Here is a 14,918-nt window from a genome sequence, read left to right as displayed (position 1 = left end):
ATTGGCCAATATGTTTCTGATTGGGTTAAATGGACTCAAAGTAAAGGAGAGAGCTTCCCACCAGCTGGAACTTTTAATCAAAACAGATTTGAGTGGTTATGTTTTAACGGAAGTAGATAGTCCGCTACTGAATTTTCTATAACTTAAAAAAAATGAATTGATCTAAGTTACAAGAGCTGTTTGTGCTGAAGAGAGAGAGAGAGAGAGAGAGAGAGAGAGAAAGGGTACCCCTAGGGGGTTAATAAGCAATTGACAAGCAGCAGCAGAGAAAATGTGAGCTTTTGTCAGTTTGAAGGTCCCTATAGGGCCTTCAAGATCCCTTTATTTCCCCCCACTGCTACTCGAAGCTTCGTGTAGAGTTAAGCTCAATATTATAGGAGTATCGATACATACCTTTATCTATGTGTTTGTTTGTGTGCAATGAAGCATTTGTATGTGAGCTTTAATGTGCTTTCTTCCCTGAATTGTCTTTTGTGTGTAGTTGAGCACTTTAGAGTCGAAAGCCCCATATTAGATTAAAGGAAAAGTTTATTCAAACATTCCAAAGTTTTGAGTATAAGGTTTGAGTTGAGATTTCTGGCAAAAATCGTAATTTGAAGGTAGTGTAAAGATGAAACAGGGCTTGCCTTTGTTTGAAATGAACCAACCCTTGTACCAACCCCTTGCAGACTAGTAGGGAATAACCCTCATCATCAGCTTCCAAGCTGATTGGGATTAATACATACAAGTTAGTATTCTAAAATTCTGAGAAAAAGAAATTACTTGAAATTCAGAAGGATTCTAGGAAAACGAAAAGACATAAACACAAGATCCAGTGGTTCCAGTGGATAAAAAGGGGTTTCTTATGAAAAGAGGAATTAAATATTAAAGGAAATCTGCATTCCAAAAGCACTGTAATTTGAATTTGGGACAATCTTGAGATGTAAAGTGCAGTGTAATTTAACAGGTTACTTTTGAATCACTAGGATGCTATCTAAGATAAAGAATGTGTCGATAAACATACGGAAATTATAACTTGGATACAAATCATTACACATGAAAAAGAGGTTGTTTTAATTTTGATAGTGTAAATTACAGTTCTTACAAAGTTTAAAAATTTGAGGTTTGGTTCTTGATAAAGTTCTCAAAAAGGGAATGTTCATTTTAAAAGGTCTGACAACAATTGGCACTAATTCAAATGCTGCAAGCTTTTGTGTTTGTAAGTCTGTTCCCAAAATATGAAGCTAAGCTCAAGACCTTTATAAAGTTTGGCAGAAATCCAATTTTTGGCCGAGTTAATGAATCTGGGATAATTCTAAAAGGAAAGGGTCAGACACAATTAAGTGGGTTACTTTTAAGACAATAAAATCTTTGAGAAGAAAAAAAGGAAGCAAAACATGTCAATACCTGATTTCTGTTTTTAAAGCTGTTATGAGAATATTTTATTTATTTTAAAGTCTCTCCAGGCAACCTGAACAAGATAAGATGGTAGCTGTTGCAAGTGTGATATGGTATGAGGCAAGTAGGAGAATGAGTTAGGGAAAGAGGACATAATGTACAAACTGTTTTAAGGAAAATTAATTTGATAATCTGGCCATCAACTGAGGCATTGGAACTGCACAGGGGGAGATAAGCAAAGATCTAGAGACAGAGATCCCCATTGAAATGGAAGTTAATATGGCTTAAAGAGTAAGGAAACATTTTAAACAATCAAGACAATAGAGAAATTGAACTCAATAGAACCTTAGGATGATCATGGTCAGGAAAGAAAACTTAGAGGTAAAACGATGAGGAATCTGTAGTTTAGGAATTGAAATGTAAGGAGAAATAATACTTAACAACAATTTACCACAAGTTGGATACAGGTAAGGGGAAAGCTGGAAAAAGGCTAACTAGCTGTATTACTGATTATATTAATGTGCCTGCAAGCTACAAAGAGTAAAACCATAGGATTAACACCTTGATGAGAGAAACATCTCAGGAAGTGAAGATACTGAGCCATTGAAAGAAAGGATAAGAAGGTGCACTGTAGAGTTGTTTAAGGAATTGAGGTCTGACATGAGACAGCAGCAGGAGAGAGTAAACTGGAAGGAGCAGGGGTGCCTACCCAGATGGATTCAGATCAGGGAACTCATTTCACAGGGAGAGTCATTAAAGAAGTGTGTAAGTTTACGGAGATTAAACAGAAATTCCATATTCGTAACCACTCCCAGAGTCCAGGGATGGTGGAAAGGATGAACTAAAAAAAAAATCAATCAAGAGACAGGGAACAGCCCAATATTCTAATACACTGTGGGCTACCCCAAGTAGGACCGACAGGTTCACCCAATTTGAAATGATAACAGGAAGAGCCATACAATTACCTGAAGGCATTATAGTAGGAGGTGTAGGGCGACTGAAAGGAAAAATACAGGACAATGTAAGGGAATTAAGTAGGTAATTACATGAGTTGAGAGAGGAAGTTAAAGACTGACAGATGATTAAGGATATGGAAACAGGCAAATCCAAAGAGAAACAATGGACCATACCAGCTAATTATGACAGGTGGCACATGCGCACTTGTAGATATGAGAACGAGAAGTAAATGGAGGCATTACACACAGTTAAAGATACATGACAATTGACCAAGCGGTAACCCAGAGAATGGGAGCTGATGTTAATGTCTCCACAGATCTATAATCCTGGTCGTGGGCCTATCAGTACTAGCAACAAGGTCGGGGATCATCACTGTTCATCTTGCGCCGCAGGAGGAACTTTGGTACAGCATGGACATTGCCGAATGCGACACGCAAAGGGGAATGATAAATGTAACAGCAGGAGAACAAGTGCTTTCAAATTGTAGTAAGGGTTTGCTTCAGATCGAGCATGGGAGGTCCGCCACTACCCAGCCACCTCCCACCTTTACTTTCACAGTCTGAGTAGAGATAATTGAAGCCCCTCAAACCACACCAACTGATCCATCTTGTCCGACTATGCATCCAGGACCGATGAATGGTTTGGTACTGGTTAATCAGAAGTTTTATATGATAATGTACACCATGAGCTGGTACCCGTAGTCTTGAATGTATCCGGTGTCGTCCTGCCCCAATGGTGCTCAACCCACACCCAAGCACTCTATACGGCTCTGACGTGCCAATTCATGACTGAAGCAGTTCAGTTCAGTGGCGAGATGCGATCAGGCTTGGGAGGGAACCGCGTTAAGCACAGCCTGATAAACGATGCCACTATGATATTCAATACAGGGACATCATTGGTTAATCCAAAGCCTGGCTACCGTGCTCGAAAGTCATGCGGGGACTATCAATAAATTAATTGAAATAGGGAAAAATATTTCAGACAAAGCGAGCAGAAATGATGTATGCAACACCTATGGATCTTGGGCACTGGAATAAGCCTGAGAAAATTTAAGACGGACTAAAGAAAGGGTAGTCCCTTTATGGGCAACTAATGAGCATTTATTGAATCTCTCACGACACAAGAATCATGACTTAACCGGTTGCCAGCTCAGGGGTTTAACACGTGTATGTAGAATGAATGTTGAATGTATAGTGAATAGTAATATGATAAAAGGCATTGTATTAGCAATAAAAACAAAAAAACTGCAGATGCTGGAAATCCAAAACAAAAACAGAATTACCTGGAAAAACTCAGCAGGTCTGGCAGCATTGGCGGAGAAGAAAAGAGTTGACGTTTCGAGTCCTCATGACCCTTCGACAGAACTGAGTGAATCCAAGAAAGGCGTGAAATATAAGCTGGTTTAAGGTATGTGGGGGGGGGGGCAGGGTTTAGGTGGGGGGGAGAGAAGTGGAGGGGGTTGGTGTGGTTGTAGGGACAAACAAGCAGTGATAGAAGCAGATCATCAAAAGATGTCACAGACAACAGAACAAAAGAACACATAGGTGTTAAAGTTGGTGATATTATCTAAACGAATGTGCTAATTAAGAATGGATGGTAGGGCACTCAAAGTATAGCTCTGGTGGGGGTGGGGGGGAGCATAAAAGATTTAAAAATGTTTAAAAATAATGGAAATAGGTGGGAAAAGAAAAATCTATATAATTTATTGGAAAAAACAAAAGGAAGGGGGAAGAAACAGAAAGGGGTGGGGATGGAGGAGGGAGCTCAAAACCTAAAGTTGTTGAATTCAATATTCAGTCCGGGAGGCTGTAAAGTGCCTAGTCGGAAGATGAGGTGCTGTTCCTCCAGTTTGCGTTGGGCTTCACTGGAACAATGCAACAAGCCAAGGACAGACATGTAGGCAAGAGAGCAGAGTGGAGTGTTAAAATGGCAAGCGACAGGGAGGGTTGGGTCTTTCTTGCGGACAGATCGCAGGTGTTCTGCAAAGCGGTCGCCCAGTTTACGTTTGGTCTCTCCAATGTAGAGGAGACTGCATTGAGAGCAACGAATGCAGTAGACTAAGTTGGGGGAAATGCAAGTGCAATGCTGCTTCACTTGAAAGGAGTGTTTGGGCCCTTGGACGGTGAGGAGAGAGGAAGTGAAGGGGCAGGTGTTGCATCGTTTGCGTGGGGATGGGGAAGTGCCATAGTTGGGGGTTGAGGAGTAGGGGGTGTTGGAGGAGTGGACCAGGGTGTCCCGGAGGGAATGATCCCTAAGGAATGCCGATAGGGGGGGTGAAGGGAAGATGTGTTTGGTGGTGGCATCATGCTGAATTTGGCAGAAATGGCGGAGGATGATCCTTTGAATGCGGAGGCTGGTGGGGTGATAAGTGAGGTCAAGGGGGACCCTATCATGTTTCTGGGAGGGAGGAGAAGGCGTGAGGGCGGATGCGTGGGAGATGGGCCGGACACGGTTGAGGGCCCTGTCAACGACCGTGGGTGGAAAACCTCGGTTAAGGAAGAAGGAGGACATGTCAGAGGGACTGTTTTTGAAGGCAGCATCATCAGAACAGATGCGACGGAGGCGAAGGAACTGAGAGAATGGGATGGAGTCCTTACAGGAAGCGGGGTGTGAGGAGCAGTAGTCGAGGTGGCTGTGGGAGTCGGTAGGTTTGTAATGGATATTGGTGGACAGTCTATCACCAGAGATTGAGACAGAGAGGTCAAGGAAGGGAAGGGAAGTGTCAGAGATGGACCACGTGAAAATGATGGAGGGATGGAGATTGGAAGCAAAATTAATACATTTTTCCAAGACCCGATGAGAACGTGAAGCGGCACCGAAGTAATCATCTATGTACCGGAGAAAGAATTGTGGAAGGGGGCCGGAGTAGGACTGGAACAAGGAATGTTCCACATACCCCATAAAGAGACAGGCATAGTTAGGGCCCATGCGGGTACCCATAGCCACACCTTTTATTTGGAGGAAGTGAGAGGAGTTGAAGGAGAAATTGTTCAGTGTGAGAACAAGTTCAGCCAGACGGAGGAGAGTAGTGGTGGATGGGGATTGTTTGGGCCTCTGTTCGAGGAAGAAGCTAAGACCATCCTGGTGGGGGATGGAGGTATAGAGGGATTGGACGTCCATGGTGAAGAGTAAGCGGTTGGGGCCAGGGAACTAGAAATTGTTGATGTGACGTAAGGTGTCAGAGGAATCACGGATGTAGGTGGGAAGGGACTGGACAAGGGGAGAGAGAAGGGAGTCAAGATAACGAGAAATGAGTTCTGTGGGGCAGGTGCAAGCTGAGACGATCGGTCTACCGGGACATTTCCGTTTGTGGATTTTGGTGAGGAGGTAGAAGCGGGGTGTCCGAGGTTGGGCGACTATCAGGTTGGAAGCTGTGGGAGGAAAATTCCTAGAGGAGATGAGGTCAGTGACAGTCCTGGAAACAATGGCTTGATGTTCACTGGTGGGGTCATGGTCCAGGGAGAGGTAGGAGGAAGTGTCTGTGAGTTGACGCTCAGCCTCCGCGAGGTAGAGGTCAGTGCGCCAGACAACAACAGCACCACCCTTGTCAGCGGGTTTGATGACAATGTCAGGGTTGGACCTGAGAGAATGGAGTGCAGTAAGTTGAGAGAGAGAGAAAGATTAGAATGCATTCCTGCTTGTCTCACCAGAGAGTTTCTGCACCCTACTACTAAAAGTTATTTGTATATTGAGATAAAATTTAGTCAACACTGATCACTCATGCCCAACTGCCAACCAGATCTACTTGGTAATAAGAAATGTGGAGGAAACTTCAAATGCCAGCAGCGTGCACTACAATGGTATGATGGATTTACATACAATACGCCATTACTGCTGAAACTTGGTAGAAGTGGTAGCCAGCCACAGTTAGAAAAGCACCTTTAATCTGCAGTAGGTATCTGATTCCTACACTAGTAGGCAATTCCATTCCCTCCTCCTTCAGCACCACCCCGAGGAGGTGAGTAATGGAATGTTGGTAAGAATACCACTATTTTAAAGTAAATGAGGCTGGACCCAGGAAATTTGTTAGGATTTGCACCAGGTCAATCACACCAATGAAAATCTGGGTTATGAACTTTTGGAATAGTTATACAAAATAGTGGGAATCTGGGTAAATCACCTAGTTTTATTTGCGGATCCACTGAAAAGATTGGATTTTTAATATTAAACTAAGGTATAAAGGATTACCTGCGTAGACCACATAAGGAAAAATTAGGCAGGGAGAATTGCACTCTCTTAAGAATCTTCTTTTTCATTCATTAATTTAAATGGACACAGAATCATGAAGTCATAATCTGCTTTGATTGATTTTCCTCATGCAGTCAGCTCAGGTGATGCTTCATATCCAATTTATATAAAAGAAAAACCTATCCCACTATTACATGCTTTATCCTTATCGCCAATAGAGAATGGCGACCACCATCCAATGTGTCTAGGCAGCAGTCAACCCCACTCTAGATTTGAAAGGGATTCCTGTCCCACAACTTTATTTTTCAATCCATCTAAATATCTTCGATCACTGATTTAAAATGTAATTAATTGAAAATTAAAATACTCGATATTCTTTTATATTCAGTTATTTGGCACAGTGCTAAGAATATAAACATATTAATACAGTTAATATGCATGTCACAATTAAAATCACAATTTTGGTCCAAATCACATCCAAACCATTTTGGAGATTTTTTTTGTACAGAAAGATTAACATTGATTTAATCTCTCATGAATTATACCAGAACTAATAGGATAAAAACAGAAAATGCCAGAGGTACATGAGATTTCTCAACCTCTATAATGAGGGATAAGCGCAAGACCTTGCTGCTGGTGGGAAAGCTTGCCCACCAGTTGTCAAGTCAGATATATGAGTGGTTCTTGCCCATGAATTTCCACCCATTCATTTTTATGATCAAAAAATCATAGGCATTACGCTCCAAATTCTGATTTGCACTGCCAATGAACAAAGTTCTCTGCTGATAGCATGGACTCATAAGATGACCCCAGGTGGATTTACAAATGAAATACCAGCCTGCTGTGCATTTCCAGTTTTAAATTCAGATTTCTTGCACTTTTTTTTATTTGCCTTTCATCATTGCTGGATTGAATACTCTGGGAGCAGGGCTCCAATCATTTAGGCTATTAGGTCATACATTTAGTACATCAACACAGGAAACTACAATAATTTGGAAAGTGCTAAAGATAGGTGTTCCAGAAATTCTTTCAGGGACAAATTTCTTTGTCAAACTGCAAAAAGCTCTAGGTTGAACTTCACCACAGGACAGTAATAATTATATCATTCAATAATCGTCAATAGGGTTTACCTGTGAGCATGATTAAGAGCTAGGTCTGGTCTTCTCATGCGCAGATAGCAGGTCACAAGCTTAGTTTCGATAAAACTGGCAATGCTTGAAATCTTTTCATAAGATGCATAAAATGGGTTTCCCAGAACTGCTCCTTTACTACAAAGCTACAGAAAGCAAAATAAGATTCAGAGTTTATATTAGCAATTATAAAATAGGAAGAGTAATTTTTAATAATTACTCAACTCTTTAAAACACATAAGGCCACATAATCTTTTCTATTCAGATTCCCTAGGAGTGAAGTACAAATCAAAGCAAGTCACAAATTCATACCCAGATTGCACAGTACACTGGTCAGACATATCTTCAGTACTCTGTCCAGTTTTGTTGAGAGAGAGTCAGCAACAAAAATAGCTTGCAGTTGGATAGCGCCTCTAGTGTGGTGAAACCTCCTAAAGGTGCTTCACAGGAACGATCAACCAAACTTTGACACCAAGCCACTAAAGAGATAGATGTGCAAAGCCTTGGTCAAAGAGTTATGTTTTAAAGGAAGAGAGATAGAAATAGAGATGCAACAGGTTTAGGGAGGAAATTCTGGAGGTTAGGACCATGGCAGCTGATGAAAAAGGGCCACTGGTGGAGCGAAGAAAATTGGGGATGTGCAAGATGCCAGAATTGAGGGAGCACAACAATCTCATGTAGTTTGTAGGGCTTTAGGTTACAGGGATCGGGAGGGGTGAGGCCACGGAGGGATTTAAAAACAACAATGAAAAGTTTAAAATCGAAGCATTGCTGGATCGGGAAGATAATGGGTGGACAGGTCTTGGCGCAAGTTAGGATATGGGCTGTAGAGTTTTGGATGAGTTCAAGATTGCAAAGGGTACGTGATGGGATGCTGGCCAGGAGCATTGGAATAGTTAAATCTAGAAATAAAAATGGCAAGGTTGAAAGTTTCAGCAGAAGATGAACTGAGGCAGGAGTGTAAATGCATGATATTATGGAGGTGGAAACAGGCAGCATTAGTGGTTTAGAGAATGTAAGGTTGGAAGCTCAGCTCAGGATCAAATAGGATGCCAAGGTTGCAAACAGTTTGGTTCAGCCTCAGATCTTGGCCAGGGAAAGGATGAAGCTGGCTAAGGAATGGAGTTTATGTCAAGGACCAAAGGCCATGGCTTCAGTCTTCTGAATATTTAATTGGAGGGTATTTCTGATTCTGGATTTTGGTTTGCAGTGTGATAAATCAGCAGAGGGTCTTAGAGGCAGTATGCAGGTAAGGCAGAATACTAATCCTCCATATACTACATTATGAAAAAAATATGGAAAATCTTGGGACTTTTAGCATTGAAACGAGACAGTAGTAAACACTGGCAAGGAGAGTTAACTATGAATAAGGAGAGCATAAGGAGACCATAACAAAGTTTCAAGTTTAGGAAAGAGAAATTTGTGGAAAAGAGGAAGCCGTTGATGTACCTAGGCTGGAATAAAATGTTAAACACCTTAAAATAATGAACATAAATGCAAGTAACTTTATGAATAAAGTAAGTAATCTGGAGCCATCTGTTGGTGACAAGGGTTATGATATAGAAATTTCAAATATTATGAGTGGCTGGAGGATGGAAAAGTTGTATACCTTTAAAGTCATGTTGCAGATATGACAAAATAAATATATGCTGTTACTCACAATAAGAGATCGTGGGGGAAGAATTAATCCAGGCAGGTTTCTTGGTTTATTTCCAAGACAACCCCTCAGTACTACTAACTTCCTAGTAGCTTCCACACAAAGTGTTCCAGCTGTCCCTTTTAATCTTATTCAATTGGGATAATTAATGCCCATCACCTATTTAACTACCAATTGGTTTTAGCAAGATGATTGCCATATTAACAGATTCCCCTCTTTTAAATTAAAACTAAAAAAAACTTGAACACCTTTTTTTTAAAAACAAACAGAAAAAAAATATATATATAGCTAATATATACACATACACACACACATACACATAATTATAAAACAAAAACAACTTTTTTTCAATGCATCATTATAAGACACCCCTCTTCCAACAGATTTAATAATTTTTTAGAGCAGGTACTTCTTTTTGTAAAACAGTCTGATAGTTGGTGACTTGCATCAACCCATTTTATCTTAGAGATCTCTTTTCTCTCTAACATCTCCTTTATGCTGGCTAGGTCTATTCGTAGTCTTTTGTCCATGACACTTTTCATGGAATGAACGTTGTCCCAAATAGACTGGTTTTCAACATAACATTCTAATGGCAAACTTTTCCCATATTGCCCCTTATATAATATTTCTGTCAATATATTGGACAAGTAAACCCCCATATCTAATGCCTCTACTAAGGCTAATGTTTCAGCTAAGATGCTTTTCACTGCCTATTTTATTTTCTTGACCTCCCAAGCCAATGGGCAACATTTATCGTTCTTTCCCACCAAGCAATTGATGAACCCTGCTGTGCTAGAGTACCCATCTGGAAGACTGGCATGTGAAGCATCACTATCTTCTGGATCATCCAAGGCTGGAAACTTGAGCACATATCTCTCAGAATTTAACTTTTTAAGTGTTTTATTTGCTCTCAGAACTTGCTCAACTGTCACATGTTTCATCATGGTACTCAGCTCCAACACATCATAACTAGCATCAGGCCTAGTCTGAGCTCACAACCAATTTAACTGCCCAATCAAACTTCTCAACTGTTCCATTTCTCCCTTGGTAGTAGGATCATTTTTTTGAGGATCTACCACGAGTTATTGAGATATAATTAACATTTTCTAGATAAGATTGTTGATTCAATATCACTCCTAACTTGCTCTGTTTAAATGTCTAAACCTATGTATTTAGAGGCCCCAGAAGCCTGACTTCCAACCTGGAATTCCTTCTTTATCTTCTTGATTACCCGTTGTTCAAATTCTACAGATCCTCCCAACAGGAAATCATCAACATGCATGATAAAGATCCCAGCTAGTTTCTCCTTATGGTACCAGTAGAACTTCACGGGGTCTGCCTTTAACTGAATGTAACCTATTTTTAACGAGACAGACCTCACGGAAAAATACCATACTCTTGATGCATCATTCAACCCATAAACACAGTTATTCAATTTCCATAGCTTTCCTTCTACATCCCTGGCTTCTTTGGGTGGTTTCAAAAAAACTTCCCTTTGAAACTTCTCCCCCTGCAAAAACGCAGCCTTTATATCAATCGATTTGCACTCCCAGGAATAGGATGCCAAAATAGCTAAAAAATCTTCAAACTCACTTTCCCCACAGTAGGTGACAACCTGATCTCCTAGTCTCTCTTCAAAGCCTCGGGCTACTAATCTCGCTTTGGCCTCTGTGAGTATCTTTTCTGTACAGATCGATCTGAGAGATGGAGCTGGCTGTCCTCTGTCAGGTATTTCAGAATATACCCCAAATTCCTTCCAACTTTCTAACTCTTTCCATTTGGCTTCCTTTATCAGCTTACTTTCCAATTTATTAGCAGCTATAGAATCTCTCTGTCATAAGGACTTCTACTTCTACTGAGATTGCTAGCTTGCTCTCTAGTCTTCCTTGTTAAGCTACAGCCTGTACTCACATTCCTCTCCCTTTCTGGGCTGCTCCTATATGATCGTCCTCCCATGTGAAGAGAACTCCGTTCGTAAGTCCGTGATCTTTTTCCAGGGCCACGACCATTTTCTGGTCCACTGTCAGAACTCATACTGCCATTTCTGGGTTTCCACATCTTTACCTTGGTCTTGTCTCCTGTCCTTCACCCTGCACATTTAGCCAATGTTTGTATTTACCAGTGGCCTTTCCTGCTCTCCCTATGATGGCGGCATCCCTCCACACACTGTGTAACTGTGTGGCATAATTTTCTGAATGCGTCTAGCTCTACATGATTCTATGAATGTTTAGAATTAGCTGTCAAGGTAGTGATCATTGCTGAAAGCACCAGTAATTCTAATAGGTTGGACAGTCATTGGCAAGAAGATCAACTGTGAGCTACAGGTATTGTGCTGTACATTCTGAATTTGATGGGACATTTGCCTAGTACTAGGGCAGGAAAGAACTGTGTGTTGGAACGGGCTCTATCTGAATCAGGCTAGGAGTAGGGCCCTAGTGAAAAGGATAAATAGGGTGGTCACAAGGACTTTAAACTAGTCAGTAGGGGGATGCTCAGGTGAATAAGGTTGTATAGATAACAGTTTGCAAACAAATGAAAGAGAAGAAAGTAGAGTAAGAATCAGATACTTTAAGCAATGCAGGTTAAGGAAACAAAGATGTAAAGTTATCAAACCAGGAGAAAGAAATAAGCAATATGTGAGTAAAACATTAGAGCAGAAGAAGAGATTACAGCGTATGATCCAAGTAAGCATTCCTTACACAAACACATGGAGTATAAGGAACAAATTGTATGATTTGCAAGTGAAAATTCAACTTGGAAGGTATGACACTGTAGCCATGATTAGACATGCAAGACGGTCAGGACTGGGAACTAAACATAGCAGGAAAGGTAGGGAAAATGGTAGAGGGGGAGGCGTAGACTTTGCAATTAAGGATGAAATCACTTTAATGATAGACAAGGATATAATGAGAGGCAAGCAGGCAGTGGGGACTTTATGAGTAGAAATAAGAAAAATAAAATTACTTACATCTGTAGTGAGGGTTGTGAAATGGCTCTTGGTGGCAGCTGTGAAGTGTTAGATTGTATAAATGCAGGGATTTAACAAGTATGTAACAAAAATAGGGTTTTTTTCTAATGGGGGATTTTAATATTCATAGATTAGGATAAGCAGATTAGCATGTCAGAAAGGTAGTGAATTTCTTGTGTGCATTTGGGATAGTTTTCTGCAACAACACGTCCTGGAATCAAAAAGAGGGCATGCCATATTAAATTTAATAACGTGTAGTGAGCCAAATATAGATTAACGGCCCAACAGTCTGTGAACATTTAACTAATAATGATCACAGTATGTTAGAATTCAACATAATATTTCAAAAGGGGAAACGCAAAACAACTCCTATGATTCTAGATTTAAGTAAGGTTGAATTCAATGGAATGAGACAGAGACTGTCTACTGTTAATTGGGCAAATCTGTTAATAGATAAATCGACAGAAGAACAGTAGGAAGTGCTCAAAAAGAAACTTAATGTGATACAGAAGCAGCTAATGCACATAAGGGGCCAGAGTCCTACTTGCCAAAAGTAAAGCTATGGGTAACTAATGAGGTATGAGACAAAAACAACTTATATTTATATAGCACCTTTAATATAATAACTGTCCCAAGGAGCTTCATAGGAGCATTAGGAGGCAAAGGGGATGATAGTGTAGTGATAATGTCATTCAGCTAGTAATCCAAACACCCAAGCTAATGTTCTGGGACACAGGTTCAAATCCCACAGGCAGCTGGTGGAATTTAATTAATAAATCTGTCGCAGTAATGGTGACCATGAAACTATCATCAATTGTCGTTAAAACCCAACTGATTCACTATGTCCTTTATAGAAGGAAATTTGCCATCTTTAACTGGTCTGGTCTACTTGTGACTCCAGACCCACAGTAATGTGGCTGACTCTTAACTGCTGTCTGAAATGACCTATCACAGGTTCAAAATAAATGGGGTGGCAGGCAAATTCACCCTGGAAACCTCATGAATAGCCATCAAAGACGGGGGCGAAAAATTTAAGAAAAGTCAGCCCTATACATAATGAAATTTGACTGGAGGAGGCAGCAAGCTTGCTCCAACTCTTCCAATCACATAATCCCTCCCTCTCATTCTTGCTGATCCCGCAGAGACAGAATCTATTATGGGAGGACCAGGAAGGGCAGGAGATAGGGAACCTGCGATTAGAGGTCAAGGAGCAGTGCTTAAGTTACTAAACAGAAGTTATTATTTTCCAGCCCAAATATATTTTGCAAACACATCCATTGCAATAGCAAGAAAGCCCAGAAGCTTGAATTGTAACTAAATAAAAATGTTACACAAAAAAATTCTTTACATACTAACATTAAAATAATGAATTACAGACCATTTCCTTCAGACCAGCCTCGATTGTTTCTCAATTCACAAAACAGTTCTATTTCACACAAGCCTAGGTACACTGTGAACAAGGGTTCAGGAGATGCGAGGCGAGAGGGAGGCAGGAATGGGATGGTCAGGGAAGCAGTGAGCGGGAGAGTCTGAGTGGTAGGTTGTGAGAGTGAGGGTCAGGGGGGTAAATGATGAGCGGGAGACGTTGAGCGGGGGAATCTGGGAGGGAGGCGGCGAATGGGGGTGTCAGGGAGGGAGGAGGCAAGTGGGAAATGGCAAGCGTGAGGCGACAAGCGGGAGAGACAGGAAGGCAAAAGTAGCTTATAAACCCATTCACTTCAAAAAACAAGTGTTGGCACAATATGTTGGTACCCAGTCTGCCAACATTGTGGAATGATGGGAAATGGTTATATGACATATTTGCCAAATGTAGCCAAGTGAGTTGGAAATGCATCAAGTGAAAACTGAGAGAATACAGCTCAGTACTTTCTGACACAGGGAGAAAAAGGCAACGAGCATGTGCCTAAACTGTTCCAATTGGCGCCCTTCTCATGGGACATTACAAATCAATACAATGATAACGAAGTCAAACATTCAGTCTCTCCGATGGAGAATGATAACACGCTACAAACATGTTGAAGGAAGGGTTGGATACATCTAAGGTAAGGAGTCTCATAGATTGATACAGTTCAGGAGGAGGCCATTTGGCCCATTAAACCTATTCTAGCTCTTTGAAAGAGCTATCTATTGTTATGATGTGGCAGCTGATATGTGCCAAGTGGAGCAAATCCACAAGGGAAACCTGGTCACAAAGGTTATGCAATTTGTATTTATTACGAGAAGATTTGTGCACTGAATTCAGAAGTAATGAATCCATTAACACCTTTCGTGATTTTAAAAATTAACTTAACACATTTATTAACAACCGAAGATAATTTAAACACATAAGATTACAGTTACTTGATATAATAACAAATTCCAAAATTCCCAATTAACCTACCTTCCAATTACATACCCCCTTTAAGGCAACAGTCCAAAAATAGATTATAAACTTAAGTAGGCAATCCAGCAAGGATACCACAGCACCCACTCAACAGTGGGATTCCAAAGGCTTTTTACACAACTTTAGTTACTGGATCAGCACTTCTTCAGAGAGTGGCTAGAGGCTTTTCCCAAATCTGTATCTCACAGTGTACCTTTCAATATTTTACTGGCCACCACCACATAACCTTCCATCCTTCTTTATTTATGTTTCTCTCTC

The 14,918-nt window shown here is 40.8% G+C and overlaps 1 protein-coding gene across 1 annotated transcript in view; it reads right to left on the bottom strand.

The window, feature by feature from the left end:
* LOC121287374 (spermatogenesis-associated protein 16-like) overlaps nucleotides 1-14,918 on the bottom strand; it is a 216,080-nt gene that overhangs the window by 164,085 nt on the left and 37,077 nt on the right. Inside the window, exon 2 of the mRNA XM_041205187.1 lies at nucleotides 7,653-7,798. Coding sequence (XP_041061121.1) covers nucleotides 7,653-7,798 — 146 coding nt within the window. The remainder of the gene's footprint in view (nucleotides 1-7,652; nucleotides 7,799-14,918) is intronic.

The sequence above is a fragment of the Carcharodon carcharias genome, chromosome 2 (assembly GCF_017639515.1).
Source record: "Carcharodon carcharias isolate sCarCar2 chromosome 2, sCarCar2.pri, whole genome shotgun sequence".
NCBI lineage: Eukaryota > Metazoa > Chordata > Chondrichthyes > Lamniformes > Lamnidae > Carcharodon > Carcharodon carcharias.
The sequence above is the reverse complement of the archived record's forward strand: the minus strand, read 5'-3'. Positions and strand labels throughout refer to the sequence as shown.